Raw genomic sequence first — 19,401 nt, 5'->3', positions numbered from 1 at the left:
TCATATTGACATAACTTAATATAATACGTTTAAATTTATTTTACAAAAGAATAAATTTATAATCTGATAAATCCTATTAAGTCATGTAGACCAAATATTTCTAAACTCCCATAATTAATTACCAGTTATAAAAAAAAAAAAAAACCAATTAAGGAAAATGCTCTCTATTTTTAATTTTTCTTACATAATCATTTATACTAACGTGTCAACTATTGAAAATGATGAAAATTTTAAAATCTAAAATTTAAAATTCAAATTAGAAAACAAAATACTAATAAAATAAGATTGTCACGCATTACATATAAGCCCCGTTTAGTTACACAGTTCGGATGAAATGAAATATTTTGTTAAAAGTTCTATAAAATATTGTTATAGTATAATTTTTTAATATTAATTTTGTTTTAAAATTTTAAAAAGTTGAATTATTTACTATACTTTATATGAAAATTTGAAAAAAATTATAATAATTAGATGGGAAGATAATTTGATACTTAGTAACCAAACTAGGCCATAATATTGTGAGTAAAATTATGCTTTGCTAAAAAATTATATCATTTATGGGGCCCTACCATAGCCATCTCCACTGCTTGATTAGAGAATAGACTTTCTAATCAAAAATTAAAGGCGAATATGGGGAAAAGATGGGTGTTTAGTTTCTTCAATTGCCGTTACCACATATGGTGTTAGGAGACTTATGATTCTGGGGGTTAAACACTTAACCAAATATGGGACTCATCATCATGGTCTAGATTGAACTGATAACAGTTGCATGGTTGATCTGTCTTCACCAAAGTTAGAACAAGAAATAAGGGGGGGATTGGTTACATGAATACAAAGCACATTTGAGCACATTCTGGATTTGGGTATGCAAGAGATTGAGTCGATGCAGAAAAATCTGGCATAACTAAGATGTTTCATCACCTACCAAAATATGTAAAACCATAGGCTGCTTCGTTAATAAGCATCTTCAATGAGAGTAGCATCTATTAACAGAAATATGTCCTACACATTGGTCTCCTTTACATCAAGATCGGCATCAACTAGACATTGCCAAATCTTCCCGTCTCTTTTTTCTTTTATTATTCTACCAATGAGTTTCCTCATCGACATCAATCTGTTTCAATATCTTCATCGTTTAATAGTCATCACATCTAGTTAATTAACCACAATTCACTTGGGATGTATACGCACTGTCACATGCCAATTCTTGGGTTGGAACAAAAAGAAAATATTCAAAATTTTACCCGCTCATTGTGAGTTCTTGGTCCTCTTGGCAGAAAAGAGCTGGCGAAGAAAAGCAAACTTTCCTCTCGCACGTCCAGAAAATTCAGTCAGGGTACCATTGCTAGTCGCTGCTGCCTGGGTATCAGCCTCTGGTAAGGATGATGCAGGTGGTGAGAGTGTGAAGAGAAATGCATTAAGCATGCGGATGATCTGGCTAAAGCTTGGCCTCAGGTTAGGGTCCTCAACCCAACATGATTGTATGATGAAGGCAAGATCAGGAGAGAGATCCTCTGGAAGACTAGGCCTTTCTTGCTGCATTCTCAGATTCACAATAATCTAGTTACTAACTAAAGGATGTTGATTTTAGCATTCATTATAAACAAGCATGTTTCAAACGTAAACAGAGGCATGGTTTATTCTCAGCCTGCATTCGATAAAGTAGCATCGGCTCTGAAGCCAGTCATGCAATATCAACCGGACAGCAAATATAACATGATGACCAAAAGCAACATAAGCAAATCAAATAAATGACACTCTTTGCACCTTGAAAGCAGCAGCATAAGCAGCCTGCAAATTGGACATGCCTTCAAATGGCATGCGGTTGGTTAGTAACTCCCATAACACAATTCCAAAACTGTAGACATCAACTTTGTTGTTGTAATGTTTCTTCTCTCCCTGACGCAATGTCACAGTGCTGTACAACTGCAGAGACATAGATTGTATAAGAGTCCAATGATTGGTAGGAAGGGTTCTATGCAATGTAAGCAAATCTATAAAACTCCTGCAGTCTTGATGAAGAGCAGTACTAAAAATAAGGAAGTTCTGCCCAACCATTCAACAGAAAAATTCAATTGACATTTGTCAAATCCCAAGGGAAGATTGTCAGCAAGTTTGTGCTTGAATGCGATGTGTCAAACCAAAGCTTATATAGCTCATGGGGTCATGCAAATAACAAAACAAAAAAAATTAAAGGACAATGGAAAAAATATATAATAAAGGGTAACTCAAAGGTACATCAACTGTTGCAGCTAATACTCCCCAACCATTCAACAGAAAAACTCAATTGACACTTGTCAAATCCCAAGGGAAGATTGTCAGCAAGTTTGTGCTTGAATGCGATGTGTCAAACCAAAGCTTATAGCTCGTGGGGTCATGCAAATAACAAAACAAAAATTAAAGGACAATGGAAAAATATATTATAAAGGTTAACTCAAAGGTACATCAACTGTTGCAGCTAATACTGACATCTGCTAAGCCAAAGGAAAGATAAAATTGAGACAAAGGCAGATGATAATATCAATAAATGAAGAAAATGGACTAAACCATCAAACCACACTTCTTAGTCCCTTCACAAGTCAGCCATCACATAAAAAATAATGTCAACCAGTGTCATTGAGCTAAACAAGCAGCGAACAGAAATATGAAACTACAAAAACAAGAACTTATATAGGAATTTTGTATGTGCCCTTGATTGATGACAGCTTGTGATAATGGTCGACAAGTGACTTCATGGAGTTGACTTGCAGATGGATATGCATTTACATTTATCCATATGGATCTACATTCCTTCAGTACGTATACAAAAATTACCATAAGCTATCATCAGATACTAGGTTTAGAAAATAATACTCCAGAAGAAAGGGGAACCACATGGACCATGTATTGAGACTAACGGCCAAAAAATGACGTATTACTGAGGTATCATTAATCACAATTAAATCCAATTTACTAATTCATCACACCCCAAAATGACATCGGCCAAACTAATGCTGCAAATTCCCCAAGGTAATGATCAAAAACTACTCCAATTGAAAATATAAGTCCTAGCTGATTTGCCCCAGCTCTGCAATGCATGTGTGCTTGTTATTTGTTTAAATGCATACATGTTTCTGTTAACATGATTTAGCCTTGACAATCGTGAATATCTATCTCCATCTTAATGATCAATTGCCCACCTTCCAGCAAAGACTCCTTTATCCATTTACCTCGTACATAGTGTAATCAAGGACAATGAAACAAAAAAAAAATGTGTTTAAGCAGCGAGAAACCTCGGGAGCCATCCAGCGGTAGGTCCCAGTTTCTGCAGTCATCATCTCTGTCACAGATTCTTCTCTCGCAAGACCAAAATCTGCAAGCTTCAAAGACTTCTGACTTGCAGTAAGCAACAAATTATCTGCAATAATTAATTTTAAAACATATAGCTGTTAGTAGGTAAAAAGAATAAGGTTGGTTACATAGGGAACTATAAAGAATGACTAATCCATGAATTATAACTCAAACATAACTGGATTGAATTTGAATTTCAATAAGAATAATCGGGAACTCAACTTAAAAGCAACTAAATTTACATCTAGCAATACAAGCATGCTTTCCACATCAACGAATATAAATTTTTGAGATAACAAAGGTTGAATCAACGAAGTGTAACCACTGTAACAAATGAAGAGAACAATCCAATATAATTAAAAACCCAACTTAAATTAACTATGAGCCAAGTCCACGTATGAATTGCATAATGCACAGCACAGAGGATTGATAAAATAAAAGTCAAGGAAAACAGGAATAGCTTTGTACTCATCGGTATGAGTTTTATGGGGAAAAATAAAAAAGATATAGGAACAGGAAGAAAACATACATTAAGAAACAATACAATCCATTTGTGCATTACACCATATTATTGGGAAGTACCTGGTTTCAGGTCTCTATGTATTATCCCATTGGCATGAAGACATTCCATGGCTCGAGCAACATCAAGGGAGAAATTTATAGCCACATAGAGGTCTAATATGTTAGGACGAATACTATTTAAATACTTCCGGAGTGACATTCCAGGTAACAACTCTGTCACTATCACCATTAAAGGGTCCTGACAAGCTCCAATAAACTGCAAAAGCCAGAAATGAACTATGCAAAGTGAGAAGAATGTGCCAGATAGAAATACATGAAAAACAGTTAGTCACGTATGAATAAAAGAAAAATAATTACAAGAAATGAACTAGATATAAATATGCATATACCTACCAGTAAGAAGAATATCAGTAAATTGCAGACATGTTTTATTGGAAACACTTACCTTGACTAAATTCTCGTGTTTAACACGCGACATCATATTAACTTCCCGCGCAAAACGACTTTCGAGGGCAGCTCTCTCTTCAAAAGTGCTCCCACGATTGAGGACTTTAATGGCCACAATTTGATCACCATACCTGAAAGATATTATTCTAGACCACGGTAAGGAGGACAACAACTGCCAGACAAACTTTTCTTATGCAAATAACCAGTGCTAAAGAAAAATGTTCACAGCTCATTCAATGCCATTGGAACAAAAAGGTAATGTTTATATACACAAAAAGATTGACAGTTACATTCATACAAATACATGCGCACTTTAATGCTTTGGTTTTCAGCCATTGTACTTGATGGAAACAATGTTCATGACTTTCTTTCCTTAACCTAGAATGTGTTTAAGTGTTCTTATGTATACTTCCTGTGTAAACAGGCTATACCTATTTCATTCGTACGAATAAAACTTACTTATTACCTTAAAAAAAAATAATATATAGTAAACCTTATAATTCTTTTCAGAGGAATCGTAAGTCTGTAGATGATAAATATCAACCAAATGAGTAAAACTAAGAATGACCTGTGTGATTTTGTTCCTAAAAATCCATACCACACATGCGCAATACTAATCATCAACTTAAGCTAACTAAGCTTTTATCCTCAGATCCTGTTACATACGAACTACAGTGCCATAAAAACCTGTATTAAGAAGATCTCACATAAGCTTCCTGGCAGTGTTAAGAAAAAAGATTAATATAAAATTAATTAAGATAAACACATGACAATTTCGCGTAAGTTTGTACTGACCTTCCTTCATAAACTTTTCCATGAGCTCCCTCACCGATTTTCGTCCCGATAAAAAGTAATTTCGGGTCAACTAGCAGATTCTCATCGATGGTAAACTGTTCCGCCGTTACCGACCCATTCTGCGTGACCGATTTCGATTCATATTCCCCCTCTTCGCCTCCACTGTTCTTTATGCTGCAACTCATGGTTGCAACCTCAAACTATACCCGAATTTCTCATTTCAATCCCCTCAAAATACATGTATTTACACAGTTAACATCATCCGAGTTCGAAGTGGTCAGCTTTCATCCACTATTCCTTTTAATTTCCAAAGCATATTTAAACAAGCCGAACCAAACTCGATTCCTCCTAATCTTGTAACTTCCTGTTCCAAACGAACCATTCAGTGGTAATAGCACCACCACTAATACAACATCATGGCCATTTATATTTAAGAGCAAAAAAGAATAGTCTTTATAGACAGACTCTTAAGTTTCACACCGACTAATTCTCCTTAAAAAGTAGCCTCCGTTCAAACTCCCAAGAACTTTGCTTGAGTTATAAGCTTTGTTTAAGAAAAGAAACCCTGACAAAGAAAAGAGAGATAAGATAAAAGCAACTTACAGACAACGCTAAATTTTCCCGAGAAAATTTTTCCAAGAAACCATATGTAAAAGCATCAACGGCAACTCTCAGAGATACAAAAGTTTAACCAGGCTTCTAGTTTCAGAAACCCTAAAACTCTCTCTCTCTCTCTCTCTCTCTCTCTCTGACACACTCTTAGCTCTCAGCACAGAGAACAGAGGGGCTCCGATGAAAAGCGAAAATTTATTTTTCCGAGTATCTGTTCCGACGAGGGTTTAAAGGTAAGGGGCCAGTAGTGTTTGGAGAAAAGTGATTGGCGAATGGGAGTAGGCCACGTGGAGAGCAATTGGTCCTGGGGGTCGCAGTATCAGCGATTTGGACGTTGTTGGTCGAGGATGCTGAAATGGAGCACTCGTACTGAGTAGAGAGACAAAACTCAAAAAGGCCCGACCCCACTTCCTGTATCCTTCCTTTCTCGGCTCGGCTCGGCTCTCTTCTCTTCGGCTCCCTATCCATTCCCTCGCTCTCTCTCTCTCTCTCCACATTATTTTCCTCGTGCTGTATTTAATAACGCATTTTTATATCTTTATTTGTTTTGTGTTTTCTCTTCTTGATAAAAGATAATGATTGTTTGGAAAATAAGATAAAATAAAAAATTTATAATAAAATAGTTTGAATTATTTTATTTTATTAAATTTTGAGAAATAAAAAAATAAAAAATTAATATATTATTTAAAATTATATTTATTTTGAGATTTTAAAATTTTGAATAATTTTTTATATTTTATTTATAAATTTAGAAAAATTATAATAATTTAATAATGATTAAGTTAATTATTTTTTAAAGTGTATAAGAAATTATCTTTATATATAATATTTTTATAAAGAAAAAACGAAAAAATAAATTGTTGGACCGAGAGGAAGAAAAGGCTGTTTGTGCTTTATAAAAAAAAATAAAAAATAAAAAATGACAAAGAAGCATGGGTGTGCCACGTGACCATAAGGCATAGGTAGAAAAAGTTATAGAGTGGGCTACGTTGGGACCAATACTGTAGACTTTAATTGTCGTGTTCCAATTTTCTTCGATTTTTCCAATTTCACCCATCACCTTCTGATTGAGACTTTTGGTATGTGAACCTTTTGACATTCAGATGATCCGTGTGAGTGAGCTCCGTATATCATAAATGCAGCCGACGGCTGTCTTTTCGCTCCCTTTTTTTATTTTTTTGACAAAACCTTATAACCGGTCGGCTGCTCTTCACTTAATAACAGCCCTTCCCTTCAATTATGGTGCGGCACGTGTCCAATTCATTTTATTTGTGATGGATCCGTTTACACCAAATCATTTCTTCAGACCCTTTGAACCCAGACTTCTTCTTCCTCGGCCACACACCCCTCTCGCTGAACACCTTGCAAATCCCCGGTACGAATTTCTTCTTCCTCGGCCACACACCGGCCACTTTAGAACACTGGTCACCTGAAAAGTCGCGGGTCACCTCCTCCTCTCCATCGAAGTTGTTCACCATTGGAGATACAGGTCACCTCCTCTTCATCAAACTAACCTACTCAGAAAGAATTAAAAAACATATGCTTTTAGAGAGACACAGAGAGAGGTAGAGTTGCGGTAGCAATGGTGGCCGGGAAGGTGAGAGTGGCCATGGGGCTGCAGAAGTCGCCAGCGCGTTTGGAGCAAGAAATGCTACCGAAACCGCCATTGCCATCGCCGAGCTCGGGGAAGGTGCCTCAGAAGTCGTCAATCTCGCGCTCCTTTGGGGTGTACTTCCCACGCTCCTCGGCTCAGGTCCAGCCTCGACCACCTGACGTCACGGAATCTGAAATCCTCTCCGTGCTACCCCAAGCCGATCGATTGCGCTACCATCAGTCTGCGCCGATGAAGGTGCTGGTGCTTTTGAATGCCATGGCGAAGAGGAGTAACGTACTGATTCTCGAAGACCAAAACTGAAGACTGATTTTAGAAGACCAAAACTGAAGAAAACAGAGCACAGGAACGACGGCGCAAATCTCTGTAAAATCCGAGAAATCCTTAGGACTGGTCGGCGTCGGGCTGAGATACTTTCGTCGGCGATGGGCTGCGATTTTGGCCGTCCGTCAGCGTCGGGCTGAGACAAATGGCAGAAGGGAGAAAACCCGTGGCTCGCGATCGTGGGATGATGGTGCCGGAAGGGAGAAAACGCCGAGGAAGTGGATGATGGTGCCGGTCCGGAGGAAGTGGTCGGAGGAAGTGGACGATGGTGGCGGAAGGGAGAAAACGCCGAGGAAGTGGTCGGAGGAAGTGGATGATGGTGCCGGAAGGGAGAAAACGCCGAGCAAACGTTCTGATTCCCTGCTTCACGGTCTACTAACCTTTTAGTCCTTTTTCCTACGTGGCATAAGATGATTGGCGGGCTGTTTTTGTGTGATTAACAGCCCGATCGATCTGAGGCATTTCTGTATTTTTTTATATATCGTTCTGTTTGGCATATGAAAAGCTGAAAATTTTGAAATTTAATATTATTATTATTATTTTAAAATTTAAAAAAATTAAGAAAAATTTAAATTATTTATTATATCTTATATAAAGATTTTAAAAAATTATAATGATGAGATTAAAATTTTATTTTTAAAATAAAAAATTTTAATAACCAAACAATACTTTAAGATTATATAAAAGGAAAAAGAAAAAATTTCCAAACTCCTGATCTATATTTCACGTCAACCATCACTCTTTAAAACAATAAAGTATACAATTTAGATAAGGTAAAATAAAATATTTAGTTAAAAATTAAATAAAATGTTATTATAAAATAATTTTGTAATATTAATTTTATTTTAAAATTTACAAAAATTAAATTATTTATTATATTTAATATAAAAATTTGAAAAAAATTATAATTTGATATTTGAAAACCAAATCAGATATATTGTATATTTTTTTTAAAAATATAATATTCATATAAAAAAATATTTTTTTTTAATTATAGACTATATTCTTCTTTAAAATAAATGTTTAGTGTTTGCACAACTCATAAGTATATTTAATATTATTTTTAAAAATAATATATTTAATTAAGATATTTTATAAAAATAAATTTATAAATTTTTATGATTTTATATAATGTGTTAAATTTATTTTATAATAAAAATAATTTTATAATTTAAATAATTTGAAGAAATTATTTTATAATCAAAATAAAAATATAGTATCAAAACGGGATGAATTTAAAACTATTTTATAATCAGAATATTTCTCTAATTGATTTAAAAAAAAAAAAAAAGACGAGAATGAGAGAAAAGAGTATCCTTTATTCAAGAGCTAGGCTATAAACCCCCACAAATGATTGGAGTTTGTATGAATTGGAGGTTGGTATATTCATTTTCAATTTTCATTTTAATTCATTTTCCAAACGGTATCTAAACGTGTTCCATGCACAGAGTTTGGACGAGTGTGACGTACATGCTTAATTCATCGTTCCTCTTTAAATGGACAAAGGGTATGGAGCGCAAATAAAGATAGTAGTAAAGACCATCAAAGCGGGTAGTTGATAACAATGATTAGAGTGTATACATATATATATATATACACACTCTAGTCATTGTTACTCATATATATCATTACTCATATATATATATATATATATATATATATGAGTAATGGTATTTATAATCATAATTATATAAATATTATATAATCTGTTTGAAAAAAATAAATTAATATATGATTTGTATAAAAAAATTAATTTTTTAATTATAAATTTTATTCTTTTTTAAAATGATTATGTAACATTTACATATTTTATAATTATATATAACATTATTCATATAACATATGCTTCGAAGACAAATTGTATTAAAAGACAAATTGTTAAATTGTTTGTTTGTCCAAGCCGGTGACATCAATATATAGAACATATATATGTTTGGGGATGGTGGTATTTAAGTCACATAGGTGGTTTCCCATTTAATCCAATACAGTATAAGGAGAAGCTCAATTAATTTTTTTTTTTAAATAATCATTAATACGTTCAGTTTGAATTGATAAATTATTTCATTCCATATCATCTCATTTTATTATTTATAATTTTTTTAAATTTTCACATAAAATATAATAAACAATTTAATTTTTTTAAAATTTAAATTTAAATTTTTTAAATTATAAAATAATAATAATAATAATATCAATAAATAAAATTTTATTTAATTTTATTATTTTATTTAAAATTATTTTATCTCATCTTACCTCATTTTATTTTTAAATTAAACCACTCTCATTAGTAATTAGGGGTGAAAACCGATCACCACGGTTTCGATTTCGATTCCAAACCGAAACCTAACCGACACGATTTTCAGGGTAAAATCTTGATCGAAACCGATCGATAAAGGGTGAGAAAACCAGTCGGCATAGTTTCGGCCCATTGCCGTCGGTTCATCGACATTCCATCGGTTCGCAACATTCAACAAAAAAATTCAATCGGGAGATGAGAGGGAGTCTGTGTGTGGCGTTATGAAAGGTGGAGGAGATAGTGGCTGGTAGCGGCGAGTGACATCGAAGAGGAGGAGTTGAGGAGGACGTGAGTCTGTGACGATGGTGAGAGAGCACAGAGGTGAGAGTCGAGATAGAGCTCTGTGTGCACATGGCCGCCTGGGTAAGTGATGGCAGAGAGGAGACTAGAGTCGAAGAAGAAAGAAATGTAGGGTTGATTGAAATAACCCTAGCCAGAACAACGCCGTTTGATATCAACATACCAAACGGCGCCGTTTCCTTAGTGTTCGTTTAAAACTGCAGGATCTAAACGCACCGTTTCACTTATTTAAGTGAAACACTACGTCGTTTTGAGCCTATATATATGAAAAAAAAAAAAAAAAAAAAAAAAAAAAAAAAAAAGAAAAAAAAGACGTCGGTCGGTTTAACGGTTTTCCCAGGGAGCGAACCGGGACTGAACTGGCCGACGTCGGTTTGACTTAAATCCTACCGCCAGCCGACCGGTTTTCTGCCGATTTCGGCCGGTTCCCATCTCTGGCAGCCGGTCTGATCGGTTTCCGACCGGTTTCTTCGGTTCTTGTACAGCCCTATCAGTAATAGATCCGACTGGCAGTGGGCACCTGTCCTACTCTGCCAAGAAGGACGAAATATAGTCAACTTCATCTAGTGGGGGAAGTGGAGAACTCCTTCCGCGCTCAAATTCTAATTTATAGAAATAGATGTTGAAGATAATAAATTTGTAAATAATAGTAAAATAATTTAATAGTAATAATAAAATAATTTAAGTTAAAATATTTTATAAAATTTTAAAAAAATAAGAGAGAAAATATTAAAATATTATTATAGTATAATTTCTTAATATTATTTTTATTTTAAGATTTAAAAAAGTTTATTATTATTTTTTTTATGCTTTGTTTGGAAATTTTAAAAAATTGTATCATTAAATAAAAAGTTAAAATTTGAAATTTAAATGTATTCTATATTTGAGTGGTGTTTGGATGTTGAGATAGGATGAAACCTTCTTATCTTCCAAACGAGAGCTAAGTAAAGGACACTCATATCATATTATAATTTACAAATATAGAAATTAAAGCTACGTTTGGATATTGAGATGATTTTAAATAATTTGAATTAATATGTAAATAGTAATATTTTATTAATTCCATTGAGATGTATTTGAATGTAAATGTATTGAGATGTGTGTTCGAATTTATAAAATAAGTTAAGATGAGTTTAACTCTTTTATAAAAAATTAAAAAAATAATTAATTTGAGATGAATTGAATTGATTGCAACTAGGTGTGTACAAAAAATTGATGAACTAGTAAACTGAATTGGATCCGTAAGTTTGGTTTGGTCTGGTGCCGGTTTTATTTTTCTTAAAACTGGTCAAAATAAGTTCGATTTCGATTTTTCTTTTTCTAAAACTTGACTTGACCGGTTTATTTATATATATATTTTTAATTTTTTATGTCGTATATAATTTTTATGTATAATATATAATTATAGATAAAATAGTTTTTTATTATATGATAAATTATTAATTAATATAATATTATATTTTAAAATCTTATATCACTATAATTTATTATATTAATAATTATATTAATACTATATCATTAGACCGGTGGAGAATCGATTCTTAAAAATAGAAAATTGATTCATACCAGTTTGATCTTACACTTTATTCAAAATTAGACCCGTTATACCCTTAATTGCAATGACCAAAAATACTCTCAAAGGTTATCATAGATAGAAAATTGCAACCTTTGGGTATATATAGGGACTCTATTGGGTAGCCTGTCCATTTCCTGTTAGGTTATCAAGTGTATGCATCAAATGTATGCATTTGATGTCTTATTGCAAGAGTTCGACGTCACTCTATGTGAGTCATTCTGCATTAACCGTGCCCCACCATAACAATTGAGAGCCTTGTCACCCTCCGATCATTTCTTAGTTTTTTAAGGCTCCGCTGGGTTTGGATTAAACCAATATCTCATCGAATTATCTTATTCAATTATTATAATTTTTTTAAATTTTTGTATATAATATAATAAATAATTTAATTCGTTGTCCAATGCCTTGATGATCCTTGGCCAAGAAACTTATCCATTCCTCACCCCACTTTTCTCACCACTGGTGCTTGATGCCTAGACTGTCTAGGCCTACATCCATGGACCTACTACTACCTTGGGTCGGGTCTTATACATTGAAATTGCCCAAGGAGTAATCCTCTTATCATTTTTTTATCATCTTATAATATAGTATTCAATCATTAAATATATTAATATATTTTACTTATAAGTTTATTATTTAATGTTATATTAAATATATAAAAAATATTGATAAAAAAAGATGATAAATAGATAAATTTATCCTTACTCAATAACCTCTTATTCTTGAGGAACAATCCCTTGTACTATGAAATATTTTAAATAAAGCTCAATATTGGATTTTCTATCCAAGCTTACTTAGGCTGCATTTAAATGTTAAAATTAGCTGAGATAATTTGAGTTTATATGTGAATAATAGTGAGTTGAGAGGATTTTATGAGTCCCATTGAGATGTATTTGTATATATGAAATATGTTAAAATATGTTTAACTTTTTATAAAGAATTGAAAAAATTATGAATCCCACTAATGATTGGTTTGTTGTTGCAATGATTGAATAATTATTTTATTTATATTTTATAGTAATAAATAAAAAATATTATTTAGAAATTTCCTCAATGCATGTAAAAATTAGTTTCCCACAATTTATTTAATTCAAAATTTATAAATATTTTAAATATTATCATTTGTGAAGACAACATTATCATGCTCCTATTTTATTCTAAAATTTGTTTTCACAACAACATTTTACCAATAACAAAACAATATTTTATTATGATATCTATCTACCCAATTTATTGACGGAATAATATTTTTACATGTGTGTTTTACTAATAAATAAATTTTTTTTATGTTGTTACAATTCGAGACAGCACAACAGTACTAGAAGGGAGGGTTCACAGAGGTTTGAGGAAGAAGAAGGGGTTTCAATGGTAACAGGAGAGAGAGAGAGAGAGAGAGAGAGAGAGAGAGAGAGAGAGAGAGAGAGAGAGAGAGAGAGAGAGAGAGAGAGAGAGAGAATTCATTTTACTTGTGTCAGTTTAGTTATTCCATAATGGACCAGTATAGAGATTGATATGGATGATTTCTGGTCCTAAAATCTTCTTTTCACCTACTTCATTCCAAAATAACGGAGATCAGCATCTTTTGCCATACAATGCCTAGTAAGGTCCATTCCAATACTGGCTTGGAAGCTATTATTATAAGCAAACTCGACTAACGGTAAATGTCGTAGCCAATTTCCCTTGAAATCCATCACACATGCCCTCAACATTTCTTCTAAGATCTAAATAGTCCTTTTTTATTGTCCATCTGTCTCAGGATGAAAAGTAGTACTAACGTTCAACTTAATACCCATTACCTCTTGTAAGATTCACCAAAACTTGGAAGTGAAATGGGGGTATCATCCGATACAATGGATACTGGTACCCCATGCAACCTCACTATCTCTTTTACATACAACTCAGTTATGTTTAGTTGATTAACTATTACTTGTTTGGATCCTCAACTATATCTAAATTTGAACACAATTGTGATAATCTGAGTGCATTCAAACATCTAAATATAACCGTAAACTAAAACATACAACATTTATAACACTACCACGAGAGAAATAATATAATCCTTTTTTCAAGAAAATAGATCATACTAAACATAAGATTATAATAATTTAATTTTTAAAAATTAAGAAAAAGGGAAAACAGGACGTTTGGAAGGAAAGACCTACATATGCATTTTATAGATATGTATATAAAGAGTTATAGTATTAAAAGCTTGTAATGACATAACTCGCACTAGAAATGCGGTTCTTTATAATCCTTTTGAATATTTTGAATATTCTCATTATAAAGCTAAAAAGATACTAAAATAGAAAATATGATATCATATGAGTTTATATGAAGGGAAAAATTCACAACTTACTATGGCTATTAATGTGTAATTCTTGTGGTTTTACTCATATGCGTGCAAATGCTTTTTGAGGAGTGCTTTTGCCTCAAAGAAACATCAGGGATGAAGATGTAGGTCCATTTCTAAATCATGCTCAAGTTTCTGAATATGCTTTTGAATTTTCAGGTTAAGCATTGTGATGTCCATAGCTATTATTCTTGACATTCTGCAAGTTTAGTCATGTTTAGAAGAGGATAACATTGTTCTATATCTCTCTCTGCATATAGATAATGTGTGGGTGGGGTTCACATCCACAGGCTTTCAGATATCCCCCAAAGGCATGCACACAACTTTTTAGGCTATTTCTTTTGCTGCAATAGCAAACTTTTTTGTTACAAATTTGTGGGGTTCAAATCTGAGTAACTCAATAGTGGAGAACACAACATCTCTCTCGAAGACCTTGAGAGCTTTGACGATCTAATTATGGTTTAGGGGTGTGGGAGAAGAGGGAGGGAGACAGAGGGGTTTTAAAGGAGATTATTCTTCAAGGGAGGGAGAGAAAGCATATTTGAGAGAGAGAGAGAGAGAGAGAGAGAGAGAGAGAGAGAGAGAGAGAGAGAGAGAGAGAGAGAGAGAGAGAGAGAGAGAGAGAGACGAAGGGGAGAGGGGGGCGAGCCGACGGGGGAGGGGGGAGGAAAAGAGAGAGGGAGAGGAAAAGTGATTCTACATTTTTCATACAATCAGCTGCATTGAATGTATTCTTCATTTTACTACACTCTATACATGACACCTCCTTATTCGTTGGTGTAAAAGGGATAATTACACCCGATCGGCTGGTAGCATTTCCCTTATATGAATTAGCTCGTTTATAAATGAGATAAAATTTATGTGCAAGCTTTATTCTTGAATTAATCAAATCAAACTCGAGTTGAGTTTAAGCCATTTATGAACAACTTGATTTGTTTAATTACAATCTTTATTTAAAAAAAAATTAAAATATGTTCTAAGAAATCACTTTGAAGTTATGTATGAATGGATTTGAGGCCTTTTCTTCGAGTATCTCAAAAAATGTGTTAATGTGAAAATAATTGATTGGCATATTCGTTTATGGTGGAAGCTATGAGAGAATTTTAGAGTTATGGGATTATTATGGGGTTCAAACACGTATTTCGCACTCCATCGGCCTTCGCGTCCAATTTGTATCAAGGGAATGTGGTGGTTCAAAGTGTGAAAAAATACATCCAATGCTTAAGTTAGTTTTGCCTTGAAAGAGAGAGAGTTTGTGATAAAGATATGTCACTGCATTTAATGCGATAGCCCCTGTCAGGGATGAGGTCTTGACCCATATCGGGTCATGGAGGCATGCCCGTGTAAAGGTTAACCCATCTTTGTTGTGCTGGTTTGGATTTTCTTCTCGCCATTCGCTGGACCTTTAACATATGGACTTTTGGTCTTAGCGAAGTGGGCCGTGCCCAATCTAGTGAGGGACAAATTTGTCCTTCCAAGAACCTATTATTTAAATTTACAAATATTTTGTGAAAGCTTAAATTAATTATAATGTCTTTATCCTATGAAGGATTTAAATGTTGTTATTTAGCAAGTGAATTGATTTGCCTTCTTAAAGAGTTATCGAAAGTTTTTACTTGGTGTCTAAATTTTTATTAATTGTTTTTAGTGTTTTCTTATATTTTAGTTTTGAATAATTTTATTAGATGACTTTTACACTATGCACCATCCACATAGCATAATTTAATTTTTAAGATAAATTTTAAAATTTGAATCTACAAATTAAATTATGTTGTGTTGATAATGCGTGGCATAAAGGTCTTCAAATAACACTACTCTTTAGTTTTTATATCCATGATTATTAGGATAAATTGATAGATAAATGATATTTGTAATCTTAAGATGTATAAGTCCCGCGCACTCATTTAGAAAAAAAAATAGATAAATATAAAACTTACATAAAAAATAATTAATAATTATTTTTAAAAAATTACTTTTTTAAGAAAATAAGTGAGACTTGCATTTTCTAATTTTGTATTTAGTATTACTCTTCCTCTCATGTGAATATTTTCAAAAGGTATTGTTTTATTTGCTAAAATTTCCACATAGATAATAGGTGATTAATTGGATAAAAGTCCAGATGGGATTGAAAATGTTGTATAAGTTCACAAAAGGAGGGATGATTGAAAAAAATTTATTTAACATCTATTTTTTTAGTATTTTCTAATTATTTTATGATATAGTATTAAATGATATGAGTAAAATAAAAAAATTAATTTTTAATTATTTAATATTATATTATAAGATAATAAAAAGATAATAAAAAAAATTAAAATGTTAAATAACATTTCTCTAGATGCTTTAATAAGTAAAGCGACGTGTGCAGAAATAATGCATGAGAATTTTAAATATGTGGCTCTCCGACAGTGGTGGATATGCTTCGGGAACAACTATAAACAAAGCGACGAACTTTCGTGGGGGTTTGCTATCTTAGACTAGTGGAAGATATGTCGGCAAACGATGATAGACAGACCCAACATCTTTATTTTATATTTTTATTTTTATTTTTTTGATAACACAGACCCAACCTCTTTTGTGACCATCTCAACCTCCTCAACTGCCAAAAAAAACGTGACCCTTTCTTTATTACAAAGCTACCCAATTGAAATATCAATCTAACACTACGTGGGTCCCAAATTCAACGTAGCTCATTCGGAACCCTCTCTGGTGGGGTCTCAAAAGTACAATGGTAGCCAGAGAATATTATGAGTACAGGCTATTTAATTAATTTTATATGTTAAAATTAAAGTGCTGTCCCGAGGCATCAGCCTCCGATGTTTTCGCTCCCATTTGCATTTGTTTCTTCGTAAATGACTTGATGAAAATGTACGAGCCTTTTAAACAAGAATTTTACTACATATAAATATAGTCACGCACTAATCTGTATATCAATACTGATTTATTCATATTTAAAATTTAAATTAATATTATTTTTAATAAAATTTATTTTTTGACTAATCACATCACATTAGTACACAGATTAATATACAATTGTACTTATAACTATATTTTTCCTTTGAACAAATCTAATCTAAAGAAAATGTATCGAATGTTAGAAAAAAACTCACTTTTTATTATAAGTTTTATTTTATTTTATTTTATAAAACTTGCACATCTTGAACATATTTTTATTAAAAAATAGGTCAGTAATAAGTTTTTCCTTTGTCATTATCTAGAAATCAAAATTGTGACAACTAGTATTCAACACAATGTTAGGGTTATTAAAAAAAAAAAAAAAACTCAAAGTGGATTATGATATGACCAAACATATATATTACATAAATAATAATAATAATATTTTAAAAAAAATACTCCAGCCATAAAAAAAATAACACAAAAGTAAACTCATAAACTGATATTGGTTGATGTGGTATTTTAAATTGTAAAGTTACTTTTATTATAAAATAGATCTAATGAATTTAATGAAACTACATTAATTTACGAGTTTATTTTATATAATTTTTTTGTCTCTGTAATATTTTTTTTTTAAATGCATGTGATATATATCTTGATGAGGTTTCTTTGTTGTTGGAGTCAAATTTGTGGCTGATTTTTAGTCAAGCTTTCAACTTCTGAACATTGACAAATTCGAAGATTTTAAAAGATATTTTCAGGTTAATTTACCATTTTATCGTTGAAGATATTTCACATGATTGTATTATGGAATAAGCTTTAGTTGTTGTAAACCTAATTTGTGGAAAATGCATCGATCTTATTTTCTTGTCATTCCTTTCACACTGAAAGAATAAATATCTGACTTTTAATTCATAAACATTATTGCATTCCTGTTTTGATTATGTATATATGTTCGTTGTTGGAGTCATAAGTTATGGGTGATACCTGCCAACCTTAAACGGACTTTACTAGTCATGACTAGTAATGTTTGAACCAAACGTTTGTCTGCGTGGGTTATAAAGTTTGACTATAACCATGCAACACAAATCGAAATATGTCCGAACTCAATTTTTTAATAGTTAGGGTTTGTTTGTAAATATAACTATTTTTAAATATTTTTAGATTATTTTACTACTATTCACAAACAGATTATTAACGTTGTGTTTCGTATGCATTTGGGCTGGATTCCAACAACTTGGGTTTTAGTCCTCACACTTGTACACTTAAGAAAACATAGAGATTGTGGCAGGCCTTAGTGGAGGCCGGAGAGTCTCCGATGCTTAAGTCAGTATATATCTTTAGTAGTTTGGGTGAGAGTTTAAAGGAATCACATAGAGTTCTTTGTACTTGGGGTGCTGCTTTTATACTAGGTTTTTGGGTGGGAACAACCCATATCTTGCTTGAAGGAGTTTGTCACTTCAATTGTTCACCTAGTTAGAATCCTTTAATGCGGTGTAGAGTCAAGGGAGTGGTATCATTAATGCGGTGTGACTCATTGACTCACTTTATCCTATGGAGTTTTATTGTTAAGCCCTTCTATGCCTGCTGTCAGAAGATTGAAGGTTTCCTGCATCTCTCACTCACCTGCTTGTATAGGTACCTGAAAACTAGGTGTCATTGAAGAGTGTTAGGGCGGTGAGCCCCATTTGTTCCTATCGTCTGTCGTTCGCTCCTATCGTCCGTCGTTCCCATGTGAGGGTTGCTTTCTTGGATTGGTTTTACTTATAGGCCAAGTACTCTATAGAGGCTCATTGACTCTTTTCAGAGGAGGGTTGTTGGGCCTGATCGGGTTTTCTCTCCCTCATTATCCAGAGATCCCTTATGGGCTCACTATATGGACCAAAATGGTGGAAAATCCTCTTACACAAATCACAAACTATTTACTATAATTTTACTATTATTTACAAATTATTTAAAAATAATATGAGATATTCTTTGCCATCTAAATACACTTTTATGGAAGCAAGCCAAATGATCAACAGTAACAATTGGTCTCTTTCCACCATCAATATCCTGGTTGCATCGATCTAAACCCACCCACCATTATAGCTTCAAATAACTCTTTCTAACCGATTGTCGTGACTTCAATGATAGTACGATGATAGTACGTATATGTCTACGTCCCACTCGCACTCCCACTTCGGAGTTTGGACAATTAATACTCATGATTTAGTTAATTTTATATGATATAATGTTATGCTTTTACTTTGGAGTAAGGATTAGGATGTAAAAGGTCGTGTCCTGCCCTTTGGCCTTCTCCAGTACTTTATTTTCTTTTACTCCTCTCTTTTAGCTTTTGGGTC

The 19,401-nt window shown here is 32.9% G+C and overlaps 1 protein-coding gene across 2 annotated transcripts; it reads right to left on the bottom strand.

Annotated features, from left to right (window-relative positions):
* Positions 1-958: 958 nt before the first annotated feature.
* On the bottom strand, positions 959-6,044 carry LOC122276594 (serine/threonine-protein kinase STY13). Of its 2 annotated transcripts, XM_043086434.1 has the most exons (7): positions 5,698-6,044; positions 5,095-5,458; positions 4,298-4,445; positions 3,913-4,108; positions 3,273-3,397; positions 1,768-1,926; positions 959-1,536 (listed from the first exon to the last, which is right to left on the bottom strand). In XM_043086434.1, exons 2-7 carry the CDS (start codon positions 5,277-5,279, stop codon positions 1,249-1,251), a joined length of 1,101 nt encoding a protein of 366 aa, XP_042942368.1. In that variant the 5' UTR covers positions 5,280-5,458; positions 5,698-6,044; the 3' UTR covers positions 959-1,248. The 2 variants fall into 2 exon arrangements, with proteins under 2 accessions (XP_042942368.1, XP_042942369.1); XM_043086435.1 differs by having other exon boundaries at positions 4,298-4,430; positions 5,095-6,038.
* Positions 6,045-19,401: the final 13,357 nt, after the last annotated feature.

This window comes from Carya illinoinensis, chromosome 9 (assembly GCF_018687715.1).
Source record: "Carya illinoinensis cultivar Pawnee chromosome 9, C.illinoinensisPawnee_v1, whole genome shotgun sequence".
Classification (NCBI taxonomy): Eukaryota; Viridiplantae; Streptophyta; class Magnoliopsida; order Fagales; family Juglandaceae; genus Carya; species Carya illinoinensis.
This window is presented reverse-complemented; position numbering and strand designations above follow the sequence as displayed.

Bases quoted from the DNA above. Each gene is read 5' to 3' on its own strand.
- LOC122276594 (XM_043086434.1), bottom strand. From the start codon at position 5,279: ATGAGTTGCAGCATAAAGAACAGTGGAGGCGAAGAGGGGGAATATGAA. The intron at 4,109-4,297 runs GTAAGTGTTTCC...TGGCTTTTGCAG, and splicing joins AACACGAGAATTTAGTCAAG to TTTATTGGAGCTTGTCAGGA. The intron at 3,398-3,912 runs GTACTTCCCAAT...TAATTATTGCAG, and splicing joins ACATAGAGACCTGAAACCAG to ATAATTTGTTGCTTACTGCA.